We start from the raw sequence: 18,021 nt of genomic DNA, 5'->3' as shown, positions 1-18,021 counted from the left end.
ATTTAAATACACATCTAACAACCCTGCATGCAAATATCCTGCACGCCCATCTTAGCCACTACAAATCATGCATCCATCAAGCTTTTTGCATCTTTTTTCATAATTACAGACACTCTCATGATCCTGTTGTAAAGTGGTTCCACTACAGTCCAAGAAAAAGTATTTGCCCCCTTACAGACAATTTCTATTTGTGCATATTTTCCACTCTTAACATGTTTCAGATCATCAAACGAATTTAAATATAAGACAAGGATAACCCAAGAAAACACAAAATGCAGTTTTTAAATGATGATTTTATCCGTTGAAGGCTGTCCAGCCCCATCTTGCCCTATGCGAAAAAATAATTGCCCCCTTAGCAACCAATCTGTCAAATGGCTGAATTATTATATTAAGCCTTAATGTTTTTATTTAAGCATATATTGGCTAACATCTAAACCCGGCAAGCATATATTCTGCTTCTGATTTGTTAACAGCACATGCTTGTATACGTTTACCTAGATCTTGTTTTTATTTAGTGACTGAACTACTGCATCACATATTATATATATATATATATATATATATATATATATATATATATATATATATATATGTGTGTGTGTATAGATTTTTTAAATATGAATAGTCATTCCTCCTGCTCATATGTGGAGACAAAACTCACAGTCCTTGTTGATAAAACTGAAGCTGTAGGCTGTGGATCAACTAAACAAAGACCAGATTGATACCACCTGCAGAGCGAGGCTTCCAGCACAGCTAAAAATCACAAGGCTTTGCGGAGTCTGTAAAGCAATAAATTTAAAAGGCTTTAAATTGGTTAATTTTAAAGTGCTTAAAATGTAGCACAAGTGTAATTTAATGAAGATTGGCAGCTCTCTCCCTTTGGTTTCATTGGACTTTATAGACAAATATATCAGGTTGCCATCTGCATAGCAATAAATATTTACGCAGTGTTTCCTGTTAATAACGCCAAACTGGAGTGTTTACAAAGTAAAAAATATTTCTTCTGTGCTGTACTTCTGCATGACTATTCTGCTTCTTTGGTGTTTTTCTTAGCATTCTCTGCTTATATCAGTCAACGATGACCTCTGGGTTGATTTTTATTGTGTTATCCAACATTTTTTGGGTCTTCTGCAAGATCGTCTGACGGCCATCTTAGCCACTGTCGATTCTCCACCATAAATCATGTATCAATCAAGCTTTTTCACGTCTTTTTATCTAATTACAGACACTTCTATGATCCTACATTCATCCGCGATCATAATTATAATGTGTTTCCCCTGCATGAGTCCAACCTAGCTTATTTCATTTTAGTTTTTTTCACGTGTTAAACAGGATAGTGCTTCCATTTTTTTATTGATAGCTGGGGTTGTTTGCACTGTTTTACTGCATTTTTAAAATTTTTGTAAAGCACTTTGTGTTGCACTTTTGTTTGTATGAAAAGTGCTATGTAAATAACATCTGACTGACTGATAAATTGATTGAATAATCACTTGTGAAATGTGATTTACATGTCAAAAAAAAGACGCTGGTAAGTTCAGAGAAAGGAAAGTGTATTTTCTTACTGAAATATTGTTGCACACAGACAACATCAAAGTGCAGATGAACACATAAAACGCAGATGTATGTGTGCTTTTGTGTCTCTTTATGGGTGGAATCTACGCTGAGGGAAATGTTGTGATGAGGTCGTGGCCCTCCGGTGGTCTCATCCTGGCCCGAGCATGAGCCTCGCAGTACAGCTGGCCCTCCACAAAGAAATAACCCTTCTGTTTCAGGTTGACGTCACAGTCGGAGCACACAAAGCAGCCGGGGTGACGGTATTTGTCCCGAGCTTTCACCACCGTCCCTCTGCAGCATCAACAACACAGATGTGTCAAGAGAAACAAGAAAATGATCAGTGTAAAGAGTGCTACAGTTTGACCAAAAGTATTGTTTATTCCATGTTAGTTCATCACAAGTTTATGGGTTAGATGTTTGTGCTCTGAAAAATGCACAAAGACACTGGATGGAGAAAAATCTGGAATACTTTTTATACTTTGTACCAGTAATTTAACTAAATTTACTTAAAAACTGGGATAACACCAGGCCCTCTCTGGCAAAAAGATTTGACTGAGTACGTGTAGAAATCAAAATATATAGAATTATAGAATATTCACAGACTACACTTGCATTGTTTAGTTTTACTACAAAAAAGACCAAAATGATGCCACCTGAAACAAATAATTTTAAAAAAAAATGCTACAATCAGAAGAAAAGTCTACAAAAATGCAGATTTTTCTGAACTTTTGTCTGTATTGATGCACGGAGAGTTTAAATATGACTCACAGATGATTTGCTCTATTTTCACTCAGATTTATCACTGATGCACAAAGATTAAATTGAGTATTATTATATAAAATGTTAAAATTCCCTACCTAATATATAAAAACAGATGATAGAATTCTAGATTGTATATTGTAAATATAGATTTATATTTTACTGTTTCATTTTACTACAAAGAAAAGAAGTGATGCCACCAGAAAAACAAATAAAAATCAGGAAAAGTCTACAAAATACAGATTTTTTTCCACTGATAATACACAAAAATTTAACTGACTATTTATATACAACATGCTTACATCAGCTAGATGCTACTTGTAGAGAGGGGAGATAGAAGTTAAAAAATATGTTTGGCAATTTCAAAAAAGTGACTTTTAAGCTCACATGATTTGTTTTGTTTGTTTCAGTTTACACTTAAAGCTGGTCATCAAGGAAAAGTTATTTGATAAATAATGTATTTGCATAACTGATTAAAAAACTTTCCAGAACAAGAAAAGCACTCAAAGAGCATAGTACTCCGCCAAGGCTGCTCAGTTGTTGTATGATTTCCGACGGCTCAAATCTTGAAAATATTCATGGCAGAAATCATGGCACCATAGAACCCACAAATAAAATGACCTTGCACTGAACACAGGCGTGTGTTATGCATGTGTATTTTATGTATGGATACCGAATCGAGTGACCTAAATATGTAGCTGGCAGCGGGAATTGATGGGACTCGGAAACACAATTTAATCAATTGTTCCTTGTATCATTTCAGATGCATAAGTTCCGATAAGTCTGCAGTGGTCGATTTGTAGTAGGATGACAATCATGTGATCATCAGCAGGCAGCTGATGTAGTGTTCACTTGTTGTCATAGTTACAGTGATGCTGTGCCATCTCACAATGATATGGAAATCTGTAACAAATCCGTGGATCGAGACTATAAGGCACATCACTGCCAAATGTGTCATTTTTGACCTTCCCTGAAAATTTAATCCAAATCCATGATTTTGTTTTTGAGTAATGTTGTTAACAGACAGACGGACAGCCAGACAAACAGACAAACTAGCATCGATCGTCACATAACTCCACCGAGGCTCTGTTTCCGAGTAATTATGTGTTCCATTGTTAATATTCAGACTTAAATGTAATAAAATAACAAGTGAAAACTATAATTAACACCTATGGTATTGTGCAGTTTTGTGAAAAAATATGAAGCTTATATTGTCATGTTTGAATGTTGTATGCTTTGTCTATTTTTTTTTATTATTAATGTAATATAATCTTATTTTTTGTCTGTAGTGATGCATGCATGGTTTAACTGTGAGTCACAGGTGATTAGTTGTATTTTTACTCACACAATGCCATTCCCACACTTGTCGCAGACAGGCAACTTCTGCAGGTTTCCTGTGGGTGCTGTCGCTTTGGTTGTCGGTGCTTTTACTGTCCGAGTCACAATGGGACGAGAGCCTGCTCACGTGAGAAAAACAAGTCAACAACCCTGTTTGTTCTGAGTATGTAAATAAAAACAAAACGCTTGAGGCAGAAACACTTCAGGAAAGCTAAATGACAGAACGCCATCTCTGTCAGGACACATTTTCACTGTTCAACTAATGGATTAAACACAGAGAAGTGCTTTTGTATTCACATTACACAACTTTAATGCTACAGTACTTGAAAAATGAAGGAAACACATCAGAGGATGTCTCATCGCTTCAATCACAGGACAAAGGTTTTCTTCCTTTTCTGCATTTTTATGATAGAAATGTCCTCATTTATGTAAAGCAAAAACACATTTAATGACATTTAATGCAGTACGGCTCTCGAGCACTCTATTTTTTTCAGATATTCATTCTCCTGTAGATCAACTTATTTATTAATATTCCTGCTGATCAACACACATATAAGCATAAATCTTCTCTCCTCTTTTGTACCTTTTGTTTGAGCACACTAGCTTACCTTCGAGTCTGTAAATCTACTTTACACCACACAATGACAGGCTGTAATATTGCATATATAAGCTGTGATGAGCTGAACAAGTTTCTATGGTAAATGGTCTGTATTTATATAGCGCTTTACTATACCTGAAACGATACCCAAAGCGAAATAACAAGAAAAGCACTCAGAGGGCGCAGTACTCTACCAAGACTGCTCAGTCGTATGATTTCTGACGGATGAAATCTTTAAAAAATTCATTGTTCACAGTAGATATTTGTAGTGGGATCACAATCATGTTATTGTCAGCAGGCAGCTGAAGTAGCATTCACTTGTAGTCATAGTTACAGTGATGGCATGCTGCTATCATGCAATGATACAGAAATCAAATCCAAGGATCCAGACTTTAAGCCGCATCACTGTCAAAATCTAATCACTTTGTCCTTGTGTCATTTCTGACCTTCCTTGAAAATTTCATCCAAATCCGTTTGTCTGTCCTTGAGTAATGTTGCTAATAGGTGGACAGACAAACAGACAAACCAACACAGATTGTCACATAACTCCACCACATTCCTTGGCGGAGTATTAATACAGGAAGCTCCACCCTACAAGTTGACCAGATTGGTTCTTTAGGTTTGTGACATATGAAACCCTGAAAGTCTGAATCTGTGTTTTTGAGCCTGTCATCAGTACACTGTGGTTTTAAAATGGAAATGCTCGGCCAGGACAGCGACCACGTATTTAGTTCATATGTCGTCCAGCGTATGAAAAAACCCAAATCTATTGACATGCTAACAGCTGATTAGCATGCTAATTAATTTACAACCTCTGGACTTTATAAGCTCAGATGTATTTAAGCAAGATTTCTGCTCATGCTTTCATTACATTCAAACACACATCGCACATATCTGTGTTGTGGGAGGATTTTAAGCAATCATGTCCATCTCAGCTAAAATACAACACATTTGGTTCATAAATAATTAAAACACCGACGAAATAGAGATTATAGATTAGACAAAGAGACCTTGTTACAAACTCTAAATACAGGGGGTCTTCAGTTTACAACGTACGGAATTTCGTCGGAACTGGTTATGTGGAACTAGTTGGTGAGCGGAGCGGATGAATACGTCGTCACGCTGTGTGATAAGATGGCTTTGTTTACATTCGCCGGTTGTACACCACCTTGGATTGTGCTACATTCGCTAACTTGTAATTTTTAAAATAACTCACACGTGTATGAAAGTAATTGGTATTCATGACTTTTCCAAAGAACTGATCGATATTGTGATGCACGTAAGGGCTTTGTTTACATTTTTGCCGGCATTCTACCTTAAGATGAAAATCGACTTACGTCAGGCCATAGGAACGGAACTCCGTCATAAGTCAAAGACCCCCTGTAATTTTGGAAAGCAAAACCAACTTCTAGACGTAATCTCAAAAAAGTATTTTGTCAGTGACTCAAAAGTGCATTTTCTCCCGACACCTATGGCTTTTGCATTGTTTGATATGAAACCCAGTGTCAAAATTATTTAAATACTTAGTTGTCATCTTCTCTCCTGTATAATCTCCTGATATGTTTGTTTATGTCACAGTTAAACCATTAAACAAGCAAAATGTAGACTCAGTTAAAGGGTTGGAGGTTCAATCCCTGGTGTGTATAGAAGGGAAAATATAAGTTATGCACCTTATTCGAGAAAAAAAAATACATTGCAACCCTGATATCCAGACCTAATCACTTCAGAATTAAATGTATTATAACTGAACTACAACTATGATACTCCTCATGCACAGGACAACATTTTACGAAGTGTCACACAAATGCATTTTTCCATAATATACACAAGTGGAATTGCATCGTGTGGGAAAGAAGCCAAGCTCACCGTCGCTGTCAATGAACTCCTGCAGGGCTCTAAAGGAACCGGACTGCCGAGGCTCCTGAGGCTCCTCCTGGTCTCTCTGTAACATCCGGTAAACGTCTGAATCTTCAATGTTGGTCAGAGATCTGGGGCTGAGCATTCAGACACAAAGACTTAGAAACAAAAAGACAAACATACCTTCGTCTACCTTCGATACTGCACTACTCTGGTCTTTTGGCTGGCTGAAGACTGTCTAGAGCTGGTGTAATAAATGTGGGATGAGAAGAAAGCAGTTATAGAGAATATCAGGTTGATTAATGGCCAATTTTAGCTGATGCTAATTATACAGTGTGACCTTTTCAGTGTAGTAACAGTGGTTGTAAACGGTTGTGAATGCATCACAGTGCTGATGTAAATGAATCCAGGACTTCTGCAAGCTGAGGAGATATTCTTCCCTGTCTGCAGGGGAAACATATTCTCAGACTGACGCACCATATATCAGGTATCCTGATGAAATCCATATGAGCTCATGTGAAGGCTGCAGGCTGTGACGTTGTAGATCTGACTGACTGACTGAACGATTTAGGAGGTGAGTCAAGCAAAGAGCAGGTGGACTACAGTGAATAGAACAACTGCAGAGTTAGTTGGGCTTTGTTAGCAACCAGAAAACACAACTTAGATGGAGGAAAAATGGACATTTGGGATGATCAGTATGGAAAATGTAGAGTTTGGGCTTCAGGGGGTGCCACAGGAGAGACAATTTAATGCAGAAACAATGAATTCTTTAATGAAATATTCTAAACTCAGCTCCGATTTTTGAGAGATTTGAACCATATATATGTTCATCCAAGGTAGAAAATCTGATTCATTAGATGTGAGCTTGTAAAACTAGCTGCTTTGAGTTAAATGAACCTGAGAAAACATGTTCAATAACTGTAAAATATTGCACTCAACCAACTGTTTGGTCATAATCTATACAGTGGGCTTGCTTTCCTTTCGTAGTTTCACAATTTAAAGAGTTTCTTGTTGATTTAGCATGAAAAAAGATTTTACAGTCAGTACAAAGACAATCTGTGAGGTTTGTCCCAGTGACTGAATTTAATTATAAGTATGGAGACCTCACTGGCCTCAGTTAAGGTCCGTCTACATGATTCCACAATAAGGAAGACTCTGGGAGAAAATGGATCCATGGGAGAGTTGCAAGGATCAAACCACTACTGACCAAATAAAACGTAAAGGTTCATCTGGTATTTCCAAAAAAATAAAAAAAATAAAAAATCTAGATGAGTTCCAAGACTTCTGGGATAACATCCTGTGGACTGATATGAGTCAAAAGTGGAACTTTCTGGAAGACATGGGTCCGTTACATCTGGAGTAAAGCTAATACTGCTTTCCACAAGAAGAACATGATACCAGCAGTGAAACATGATGGTGGTAGTGTGATGGTTGGAGGACCTGGATGACTTGTCATTACTGATGGAGCCATGAATTCTGCTCTCTATCAGAAAATCCTCCTGGAGAAAATCCACCATCAGTTCATGACCTAAAGCTCAACACTAATGGTTTATGCAGCAAGACAATGACCCAAAGCACACAAACAAGTCCACCTCTGAGTGGCTCAAAAAGAATGAAATGAAGGCTCTGGAGTGGCCGAGTTAAAGTCTGGACTTTCGAATTGGGATTCTGTGACAAGACCTAAAAAGGACAGTTCATGCAGGGAAACCATCTGATGTGACTGAATTTAAACTATTCTGCAGAGTGGACCAGAATTCCTCCATAGTGATGTAAAAGATTGATCACAAGCTGGAACAAACATTTAACTGCAGTTGTTGCTGCCAAGAGACCAACCAGTTGTTAGGTTCAGGAGGGCAATTACTTTTTCACAGGGGTGATATTCAATAAATCACAATTTAAAAACTGCTTTTGTGTTTTGTGGGTTATCTCTGTATGATATTCAATAATATAGTTTGATGATCTGGATCATTAAGTGTGAGAAAATGCAAAAATAGAAGATGTCTGTATTAATACTTTTTCACAGCACTGTATGTGATGTGGCTGTTTGAGACTTTAAGAAACCTGATGTTTACTCCCTAAACACACTGACGATTAACACTTCCATCCCCCTAACTATGTTGCAGAGCTTTTAAAGAAACTAAATGCTATGATTGGCTGCCGCGATCACCTCTCAGGCTTGTGGTGTACCAGGCCTCGCATCTGGCCCTCCATGGCGTCCTGGATGTTGCCTGAGGAGTAGAGGCCGATGGGAGTGTTGTAGGAAGTACTGACCACCTGCCGCTTGTCATCGATGTTGGCTGCTGCAACGAATGGCTGAGCCTTCCGGTTGTGAGCAGCACCAATCGGTTTATACTCCTGTAGGGAGAAGATTGAGAGAAAAAGACGAGGAGCTAAATGGCTGCTACATTAATAATACATGTGAATCTGTGTCTCGTACAGTTTCACGAACCTGCTGCTCTGCCTCCAGGTTCATTTTATATGGATGAGCTCTACCATCCTCCACCACACGTGGAGACCACAGTCTGGATTCATTCCTGGGAATCAAACACAGATACTGGTCGGAAAGTCACAGCAAAGACTGTGAGATGTGTATATATACACGAGTCTATATTTTCAATCCATAAAACATCAAAACTGAGGTTTAGATTTCAGTTTAAACTCATGTTGGCCTTTCCTTGGAATGCCATATGTCGCACATGTCCTCACAGCTTCTTCTGCTAATATTTTCTAGTGTTTTCCTGCATAATACTGCAGATTCAGGCCTTTAAAACTACTCTTAAGTCACAACCAGTAAATGTAAAACCAGTTAAAACTTCTCATCAGTCGACATTGCTCGGTTTTAAAGATTGGAGATTTTGGACCAATTGTTATAATGAGGCTGGACACGAGTAAAAGCAACAAAAATTGTAATCTCACCACAAAAAACTTTACTAAAACTTTAGTAAACTTAATTTACCTTTACTAAGTTAGGTCTGATGCAAAAATGGAACAAAGAAGCTTCACGAACACAGTAATTATTCAAAGACTAATGCATTGAGTTTCATTATAATGTTCAGGGGTTTTGCTGTTTGTGTTTCTGCACCTTTCAACAGTGAGGCAGAGCTGATAAGTGGATTCCTTTATCTTGTTCTGGGCTTCACAGTGCAGCATGTCTGTGGCTGGAACTCCCTCGATGGCCAAGATGACGTCTCCGGCACACAAGTTGGCGAGAGCCGCCTTACTGCCAGGAGTGATCTTAATGGAGGCGTAAATAAGGGAAATACAGGACAGCAGATAAGGACAGTGTCATATGTAACGATAAAAATGTATGACAAAACAAAGGACAAACGTATAATAACAAGTTGCGCTTCCTAGAAGTCAACATGCAACGTCCAAGTGGTCACTACCATCGTAATTAAATGCCAAATATAGGGATCTCTTTAACAATAACTCCAGTGTAGTTTCTGAGATATTATACCACCAGGTTGATAGATATTTTGGATGCTAACGGTGGTTAACTGTCATATTAAGACACACTTAAGCAACAATTATCTTCGTTTACCTTTCCCTGCTGTTATATCACTTCACTAAATGATAAAATAATATTTCTGCAATTAACTGAAAAATCGCTCAATACCTGCCATTTATTTAAAGTTTCGGTCACAATTAGAGGTGTAAAGCCTGAAGTTGAGTCAGAAAAGGGACAGAAGAAGGTTGAAACTACCTGAATTAGTACATCAGATGGAATGTCTAAAAGTTAAACATCTACATGTATGTATAAAAAATATCTGTATATCTAAATATCTAAATATTTATATCTTTATCTATCTCAATACTTAAATATCTATATATCTATACATCTAAATATCTATGCATGTAAATATCTATATCTCTATATATCTAAATATCTCTATATCTACATCTCGAAATATCTGTACATCTAAATATCTATATATCTTTATATATCTATGGATCTACATGCATACCTAAATATCTATATATCTATATGTATAGATGTAGATATAAATATATATTTCTTTATATATCTATATCAATATAGCTGTTACTTTCAAATATAAATTTCGATACAGTGAAGTTGGTGATAAGTATAAAAAGAAACTTTACTGTGTTTCAAAACCCTGTCAAGTGTCTGTTATCTACACAGTCTGAGGTTGTTAAGTTTGGCTTCATGACTAGATCTGTGGATGTTTTTCCAGGTGGAAATATCAGAAAATAGCCAGGAGATGAAGGGCTAAACTTAGAGGAAGACAGGAACATACTGGTTACACTGACTGCACCTGAAATCAACTGAAACTTGGATAATCTTCTCCCCACCTTTAAACAAATGCCTGAGTGTCTGAAGGGAATTTAAGAAAAATCAATTCTCAATTCAAGTTTCCTTCCAAAGAAAACAGTTTTCCCCCTTGTTTTGTTGATTAGAACATAGAATATTTTGTTATTATGCATTAGAATAAATCAAATTAAATAAAGAGTAATGACTGTGAATTTGGCTGTCCAGTAAACAGAGATCTCTGCCTTTTGCATTCTGCCCCTCCATAAATCCCAGTCAACAGTCCATGCAGTCCTGTGAGAAGTCTGTTCTCCATCACTGGCACCTCATCTCCTAATACAGAGCTCAGGGCTTCGGCCTCTTGTATATTCTACCCAGCTGGGATCACAGCTTTTCTTTCTCTGAGTTTCACCTGGCCTAAATTCTAAGGCAAAACACACAACTATAGACTAAGACGTCCAACTATTCCAAAACGATTTGTGACCTAAATATAATTTCTACAGAATGTTGTGGAACAGGAGAGGGAGGATCCCCACTAGAGGAATACAGTACATTCCCCTGGCTGGTATGGAGGCGTGGAAACTGCACGTCTCTTGTTGTGGAGATCAAGTAAACAGTCGTCGCTTCCTTCTAAGTGACAGCATCCAGATGTCTTCTCTTCACGACCTCAGCTCAGTCAGATTGCGTTACTAGACCCAGGAAACGAAGCTACACTGGGAAGTTACGCCGAGAGTAAAATTAGCTCATCTGCCTATAAATAACCGGTGGATGGAATCGCTGAGGGGATGTCTCATGCTGTCAGAAAGGGGGAGCAGTAATTTACAGAGCTTCTGTCTGACTGTATGTTTTACTGCTCTGATGTCTGAGCCGAAGCTTTTTATTGGAGCCACATAGCTCAGCTGTCATGTCCAGCACTCGTCTTTGTTTAAATTGCAAGCACCTCTCCATGTTTTCTTTCAGTCTGCCTGGTTTCTCTTTTCATGTCTTCTGTCTTTAATATTCAGCATAAGAAAGAATAAATTGTGGTGGTATAAAAAGAGGAATTCAGCTGAACCAATAGACTTTTGTAAAGGGAAATAAATCTGCCACTTCCAAGATGCTTCCTCCACACTCCGGTTAGTTTTTCAGCTCCACCCAGCTAACATTAGCCATAGTAGCTGCTAATGTGCAAATACTCAAGACTTTCCCTGTTGTTGAAAGGTCCCTGCCATCACTAACAAGAAAAGCACACAGAGAGCGCAGTACTCCGCCAAGGCTGCTGCGGATTTTTACGGATACCGAATTGTGTGACATACATATGTAGCGGGCGGTGAGAATTGATGGGCCTCGGAAACACCCCCCACAATTTTATCAATTGTTCCTTGTATGATTTCCGATGGATAAGTCCTGATAAATCTTTAGCAGTCGATTGGTAGTAGGATCGTAAATCATGTGATCGTCAGCAGGCAGCTGACGTAGTGTTCACTTGTTGTCATCGTTGCAGCGACGCCATGCCGCTATCTCGCAATGATACAGAAATCCTTAACAAATCTGTGAATCCAGACTATAAGCCTCATCACAGTTAGCTGGTCCTTGTGTCACTTCTGACCTTCCCTGAAAGTTTCATCCAAATCTGTTACTCCATTTTTGAGGAATGTTGCTAACAGACAGACAGACCTAATGCCCTTTGAGAAACTGGATTGTTTTTTATCTGATTTTATTGCTATCTATTAGTTTATTATGATATTTATATTTTAAAATGATGTATGCTATTTTATTGATGTTTCTATTGCACAGCAGTCACTGATCGAGAAACATTTCGTTGTCTTGTGTATGAAAATGCACAGTGAAAATGACAATAAAATCTTTGACCTTTGACAGACAAACAGACTAACAGACGGACAAACGTACGCCGATCGTCACATGACTCCGCTGCATTCCTTGGCAGAGTAAGAAAAGAAGCAAATCTTCAGCTCCTCAGATGTTGGGGGTGCAATGAAGACTCTTGCATTCAGTCTTGCAGCCAGAAGCAGAACATTTGTTGAGATTTGTTCACGGCAGAGACATTTTAGAGTTAGCAGAAGTAGCTCTAGATAGTAAATAAACCTGGTGGACTGTGACGCAGATGGACACAGGAGGAGTGGTCTAACCCACAAAAAAATCCTAACTGAGTTTTATATCATTTCTGTAATATTTTATGGTCTAGATTTCAGTGGCAAAGTGGTATAACCCACAACCCAAATATAGCGTTACAGGGGTGCTTCGAATGTTAGACCATTCTTGAAAACTTTGAACCCGTTTTTCTCAAAAACTACAGAAACTGGGTTAGACCACTCTGATTCCAAACCCCTTTAATATGCACACATTGTTTCAGCTTGCTGTGTGCTGACAAAATGGGAAAATGAATCTGAAAGACTTGGACGAGGTTATAAAACAATAAAATTGATGCAGCAGAAGCAACATCATTGTGCTCATGGATATGAAATTTGATGTTTCAAGTTGGCAACATAAATTTCCGAGTATAAATGTGTAATCTTAAAGCTTAAGCGAAGATAATGACATGACAAGCGTCTCAACTTGACAAAGCTTCTGCAGTGACGCGCAACTGTTTTCATTTTCATTTTGGTACCGTTAATAAAGAGAATGCAGATGTTGGTGTGTGCATTTCTGCAGAGTGTCTCTTTAAGGCTGCAGCCCGCTGAAGAAAAAGATGATTATCATTCTTGTTTACTTTCACCGACCAGCTGGGAACACCGGCAGCTCATAGAGGAGGATGTTCCTGACCAAAAATGGCAGTGAAGGGAAGGGAGACTCTGGATCCAACTTGTGTCTGAGTGAAGCTCGTCGGTTCACTGAAGAAACTAACCCTTTAGTTTGTCACATAACAGTGCTTTAAACAGTCCTTTCTTTTTGTTTTGATTCTTGTATTACTGCTCACATATTGTCTACCCTCCATCCCAATCTTCTCTCATCACTCTTCTCATATGTGTCCGCTAACACAACAGGTGTGAGGTTACTGGACAGAGTTAGCGGTTTGCTAACTGTGTAACTTTTCGTCAGTAGTTTTGTGAGGTCTTTCCCTAAATATAGATGCAGGATTACTGAACTCCTCTCATCTGACCCGGTGAGACTCTGGGGATTCGGCCCACAAACGAGTCAAAACACTGATGGAGACACCCCTGTTCCTACTCAGAATGTGCACTGTTGTAGTGCTACGAAAAGTAAAATAAAAAATAAAACACTGCAGAGTGACCATATGTTACAACAGCGTAGAGAAAAATGCATGGAAAAAGCTGTTATAAAGTTAGATTTTTTATGATGCTTTTGTGTTTTAGGTGCAGTATTTGTATATTTCTTCAGTTTTTCAAGCATTTGGTATTTGTGACTGTGTTTTTTGTTGAAGCAGTAATGTGACATTTTGGTTGCTTTCATTTAGGCTGCTAAATACATAATCAGACTGTTCTCTAGTGTGGATATTGTGTAGAATGGTCTGACTACCCCTCTATTATTCTGCTATAGAAAAAAAACCCCACTGAAAATAATAGCTGCTTCATATTAACCGTATTTATTTTCTCATCTAACAAGCATATTTCTCAACATCTGCACAGCGAATCGTCTCTCGAAATTAGGGTCATTCCAGAATTGGAGGACATTTGGGGTTAAAAGTTTTTGAAAAATAAACCCTCTTTTACAATTTTCTGCTACATATTCATAGATACTAGGTAATAAACTATCAAAGGCTTGACTATCTCAGCTTACACATCAACGGTGCCATTTTTATTACGTCTTATTTGTTGCTTGCTAACCCTACTCTAATCGCAGTAACAGGGTTGCTAATCCATGCTAATGTTAGCTTTTTCTCAGGAGTAGAAGCTAGATATTTAGCTAGCTGTTACTGCTGACCAAGAGGACAAACCTACTGATGGAAAAAAGTAAAAAGAATTTCTCTTATCCAGATAATATGCATAACAGGGTTGCATGAGGTAGAGTGAGACATTCAATCAAGGCTGACAATGTTATGAAAACATGAAAAATAGAAGAGAGGATACAGCTTTGCTCTACCCATTCTTTTGGAAAACTGTTTGATGATGGCAATTCCAGCATTTCATGTGATTTCACTGTTTTTTTCTTCTTCTACCAGCTAACATGGTTATGGCAACAGGGTTGTTGTGGAACACATGTTCCATGCCTAATAATTATTATTGACGTCAATGAAAAAATATTTAAAAAATAAAAAGGTTTAGGATTCATTTTAACTTTTATCTGAGATTCAGTTTGGTCATTGGCGGGTGACACAAGAGAAAAATGGCATTTTCGGGGGAACTCCAGACTTGTTTGGTATTTTAAAAAATATTTTCAAACATTCTTGTCTCCTAGTTGTTTGTTTTTAGACTTGATCTTAGGACAAGTAGATTTACACAACAACTCCATGTTTTGGTATTTTGTACAACGTAAAATGTCCTCCAGTTCTGAATGACCCATTAACATTTTTATTCTCGTCCAGGGTTGTTTGGTTGCACTGTGCATCAACAGGAAATACCCTATTCGTTGCAGGAAATCATAATTTTCCTTCCAAATGACAGTAAATATAACTTCCACACAGTCTGCCCTTTTCATTTTAACCTCTCATCCGTCCAGAGGATTCATTATCTAATTCTATAAAAGTACCTACACGTCATCACTCGCCTCCAACCTCTGCCTGTGATGCTGTAAGTCGAGTCAAAGTTGAGGTTTAGCGTCTCCCAAACAGCTGCACTGTCATAATGGACACGTCACATTGCTCCAATCAATGACAAACTTATTCTCCTCTGTGTTGACTCAGCTGCCAGTGTGAACATCCCTTAAACTACGGAGGTTTATGCATGTCTCTGGAGGATTCTACATTTCCTTTTCCTCTGTTCCACCAGATTTCATGTCTCTCATCAGGTTTTAGTTGGAAATCGTCCACACATTCTGCAGAATGAATGTGCATTTTTAGGAATATTTTCCGTGCTGCTAAATTCTTCTTTCTTCTTTCAGACGTGTGTGTGTGTGTGTGTGTCAGGGCACAACGTAAGCTGCTATTTGTATCTAAGCCTCTTGCATTTACTGTGGCACAGGTGCAGGCTCCAGAATGTTTCTAGAAAGAAGCCTCCTGGAAACACAATGTTGACACTAAAGCAAACCTGGACCACCAGAGGACGAACACACATTCAGATTTACATTTTGGATATTTGCCTAACAGTAGATTTTTTTGCCAAATCACTGTAAAATAACAGTTTGCCCAAACAACTTGAAAAATGTCCTAGGAAAACAAGTTGGATAACAGCTATGAAATTAATAACAATGAATTTGGATAAACTGACTACCACCACTTTTCTTCTGCCCTTATAAAAGAGACATCAAATGGCTCACTCACCCTGGAGATGGTCAGCGGCTGGTTGAAATCCTTCCCTCCTGTCAGGCGAAACCCCCAGGGGGCCGGCCCGTCCAGCACCACATTCAGCGGCATGACCCTGTAATGCCGTCCTGACAGCAGCACACACAGTGAAGTGCACGCTGCCGGCCGGGATCACAGTTTAAAGAGCAGAGGGCTATCAAAGGGATGGAGATTTTGAACCGTGTGAGGGGGTCGGTGGGAGGAGGAGAGCGGAGAGACCACACCCACCGGTGAGGTAATTGGTCAGATTTTGGGAACTGACTCAGTGTGAACCTCCAGCACTTGCTCACCTAACTTTCTTTCAGCACTTCAAATGGAATCCAGTGTTGCAGATCAAGCATCGTTTGCCAGTTTCAGTCTCTGCTCACCTACTTGTAGTGAAGATGTAAAGCAGCCTCTGTCAGAAAGCCACCCCCCTCCCTGAACGCTTCTCATCCCCGGGCCTCCTCCTGCTCTGGTTGACGGGTCCTGCTGCTCCTGTCCTTATTTGGTCTGCAGGAGAAGCTCCTCTCTGAGGCCCTGAACGTCTCACAGCCACATTCCAGCCGCTATTGATCTGGACACAACCCAGAACTCGCAGTCCTGAGCTTCACAATAATCCACTTGCACTCAATATTTGGTTGTTAAAATCAGTCATTTTTTCATGTCTAAAAATACTTGAGCCTGCTCTTTCCTTCTCTGCTTTTTAATTTGAACTGCATTTCTGAACTTTCGGAACTTAAGTGCAGGAAATAGATTCATAAAATTCTCAGGGATGGAAAACATATTTTAGCTCAAATCAATTTTTACATCCACTCCAATTGTCACAATCTGAAGCCAAACTGTGGGCAGTGATAGGCCTCCGCTCTGAGCAAGGCATGCTTTCATCATTTCTGTCACCACTCGTACGGAGCCTGGGAAATCCTTTTCCAATGTAGTGTATTCAATGTGCATGGTGTCTCTTATTGGTTACCATGAGATATTAATTCACCAACAAATAAAGGAAGCACTCATAGTCCAGCTTTCCTCTCTCGAGTGATATCAGACTGCAGAGTATGAATGGTCTGCTTTCATTAACTAGACATACTCATGTTTTTATTCTCTTGTCTCTGTAACTCACACCTGCAACAAAAGCAGGGGAGGATGTGAAGCACACATACAGTGTAAAGTGCATCACCATAGAATTGTAATATTTTCCATCATGTTTATGTTTAACTCACCAACTGTGCAAAAGAGACAAATATAAAATGCAAAATTTAGAATTATTTTTACAAGAGCTAGAGAATTCTCTGTGAGTTTTAAACTACATAGATGTTGTACCTTTGTCAATGAAGTGATACAAAATTTGACATTCATATGCTGAATATTTTCAGTTACAGTCCCACAGGGGTGGGTTGAAATTCTGTGTGTTTTAATTTTTTTTCCAGCATTTTTGAGTCTTATAACTTCACAAGAGATACTCATGACATTTCAGGAATGAAAAACATATTTTAGCTCTATTAAAAACTAAAACCAAATCAATTTTTCGTCTACTCCAGGTGTCACAATCTAAAGCCAAAACCTTGTTTTACTGAACACAGTGCGATATTTTCCACAACTTTGAGCATCAGTCCTGTAAATTATCACAGTTTGAATCGCAAAACTGCACCAAAGAGCCATAAAAAAGCATTGGTACCCTGGATGTATTTTTTTCACAGTATCAAGGGATGAGGAATTAATATGTGGTCTGGTAAAAATATATAAAAAACTGAAGAATTGTTTTGTTTTTAAATAATAAAGTTAACAATTGAAGATGTAATTAACCAGACTTTGTATCATGAAACACATGAGACAATAATTCCTTTAGTGCAGTTTGGTTTTTTTTAAGCTATGGAGACATTCACAGTTGTATTTCTACTAAAATGTCACTGTTTCTATTGTGACTGTTTTAATAATAAATTATTATGTTTTATATCATAAAAACACACTTGAAGGTTTACCCAAAATGCACTTTTTAAAGTTTCCTCCAGTGAATTATCAGGAAACACAAATACATCCAGGGTAACAATGATTTTTTTCTGTGACACTTTGGTGCCGGTTTTAGGTTCAAACAATTTGTATGACACTGATACTCAAAGTTGTAGAAAATATTGCACTGAAAAAAAGAAATAAGAAGGATTTGGCTTTAGATTGTGGCATCTGGAGTGGATGTAAAATTGACTTGGCTTTAGTTTTTAATAGAGCTCAAATATGTATTTCTTCCCTGAAAATTTTATGTGTCGGTCTCCT

General features: G+C 38.3%; 1 protein-coding gene across 1 annotated transcript; it reads right to left on the bottom strand.

The window, feature by feature from the left end:
• Window positions 1-1,533: 1,533 nt before the first annotated feature.
• On the bottom strand, window positions 1,534-16,132 carry pdlim3b (PDZ and LIM domain 3b). Its single transcript, XM_023291803.3, has 7 exons — window positions 15,754-16,132; window positions 9,189-9,340; window positions 8,556-8,640; window positions 8,274-8,461; window positions 6,116-6,243; window positions 3,659-3,770; window positions 1,534-1,845 (listed from the first exon to the last, which is right to left on the bottom strand). Exons 1-7 carry the CDS (start codon window positions 15,844-15,846, stop codon window positions 1,656-1,658), a joined length of 948 nt encoding a protein of 315 aa, XP_023147571.1. The 5' UTR covers window positions 15,847-16,132; the 3' UTR covers window positions 1,534-1,655.
• Between the last annotated feature and the right edge of the window lie 1,889 nt (window positions 16,133-18,021).

This window comes from Amphiprion ocellaris, chromosome 4 (genome assembly GCF_022539595.1).
Source record: "Amphiprion ocellaris isolate individual 3 ecotype Okinawa chromosome 4, ASM2253959v1, whole genome shotgun sequence".
NCBI classification, from domain to species: Eukaryota; Metazoa; Chordata; class Actinopteri; family Pomacentridae; genus Amphiprion; species Amphiprion ocellaris.
The sequence above is the reverse complement of the archived record's forward strand: the minus strand, read 5'-3'. Positions and strand labels throughout refer to the sequence as shown.

Bases quoted from the DNA above. Each gene is read 5' to 3' on its own strand.
- pdlim3b (XM_023291803.3), bottom strand. From the start codon at position 15,846: ATGCCGCTGAATGTGGTGCTGGACGGGCCGGCCCCCTGGGGGTTTCGC. The intron at 9,341-15,753 runs GTGAGTGAGCCA...GCCTCCATTAAG, and splicing joins AGCCGCTGACCATCTCCAGG to ATCACTCCTGGCAGTAAGGC. The intron at 8,462-8,555 runs GTTCGTGAAACT...TTCTCCCTACAG, and splicing joins ACCTGGAGGCAGAGCAGCAG to GAGTATAAACCGATTGGTGC.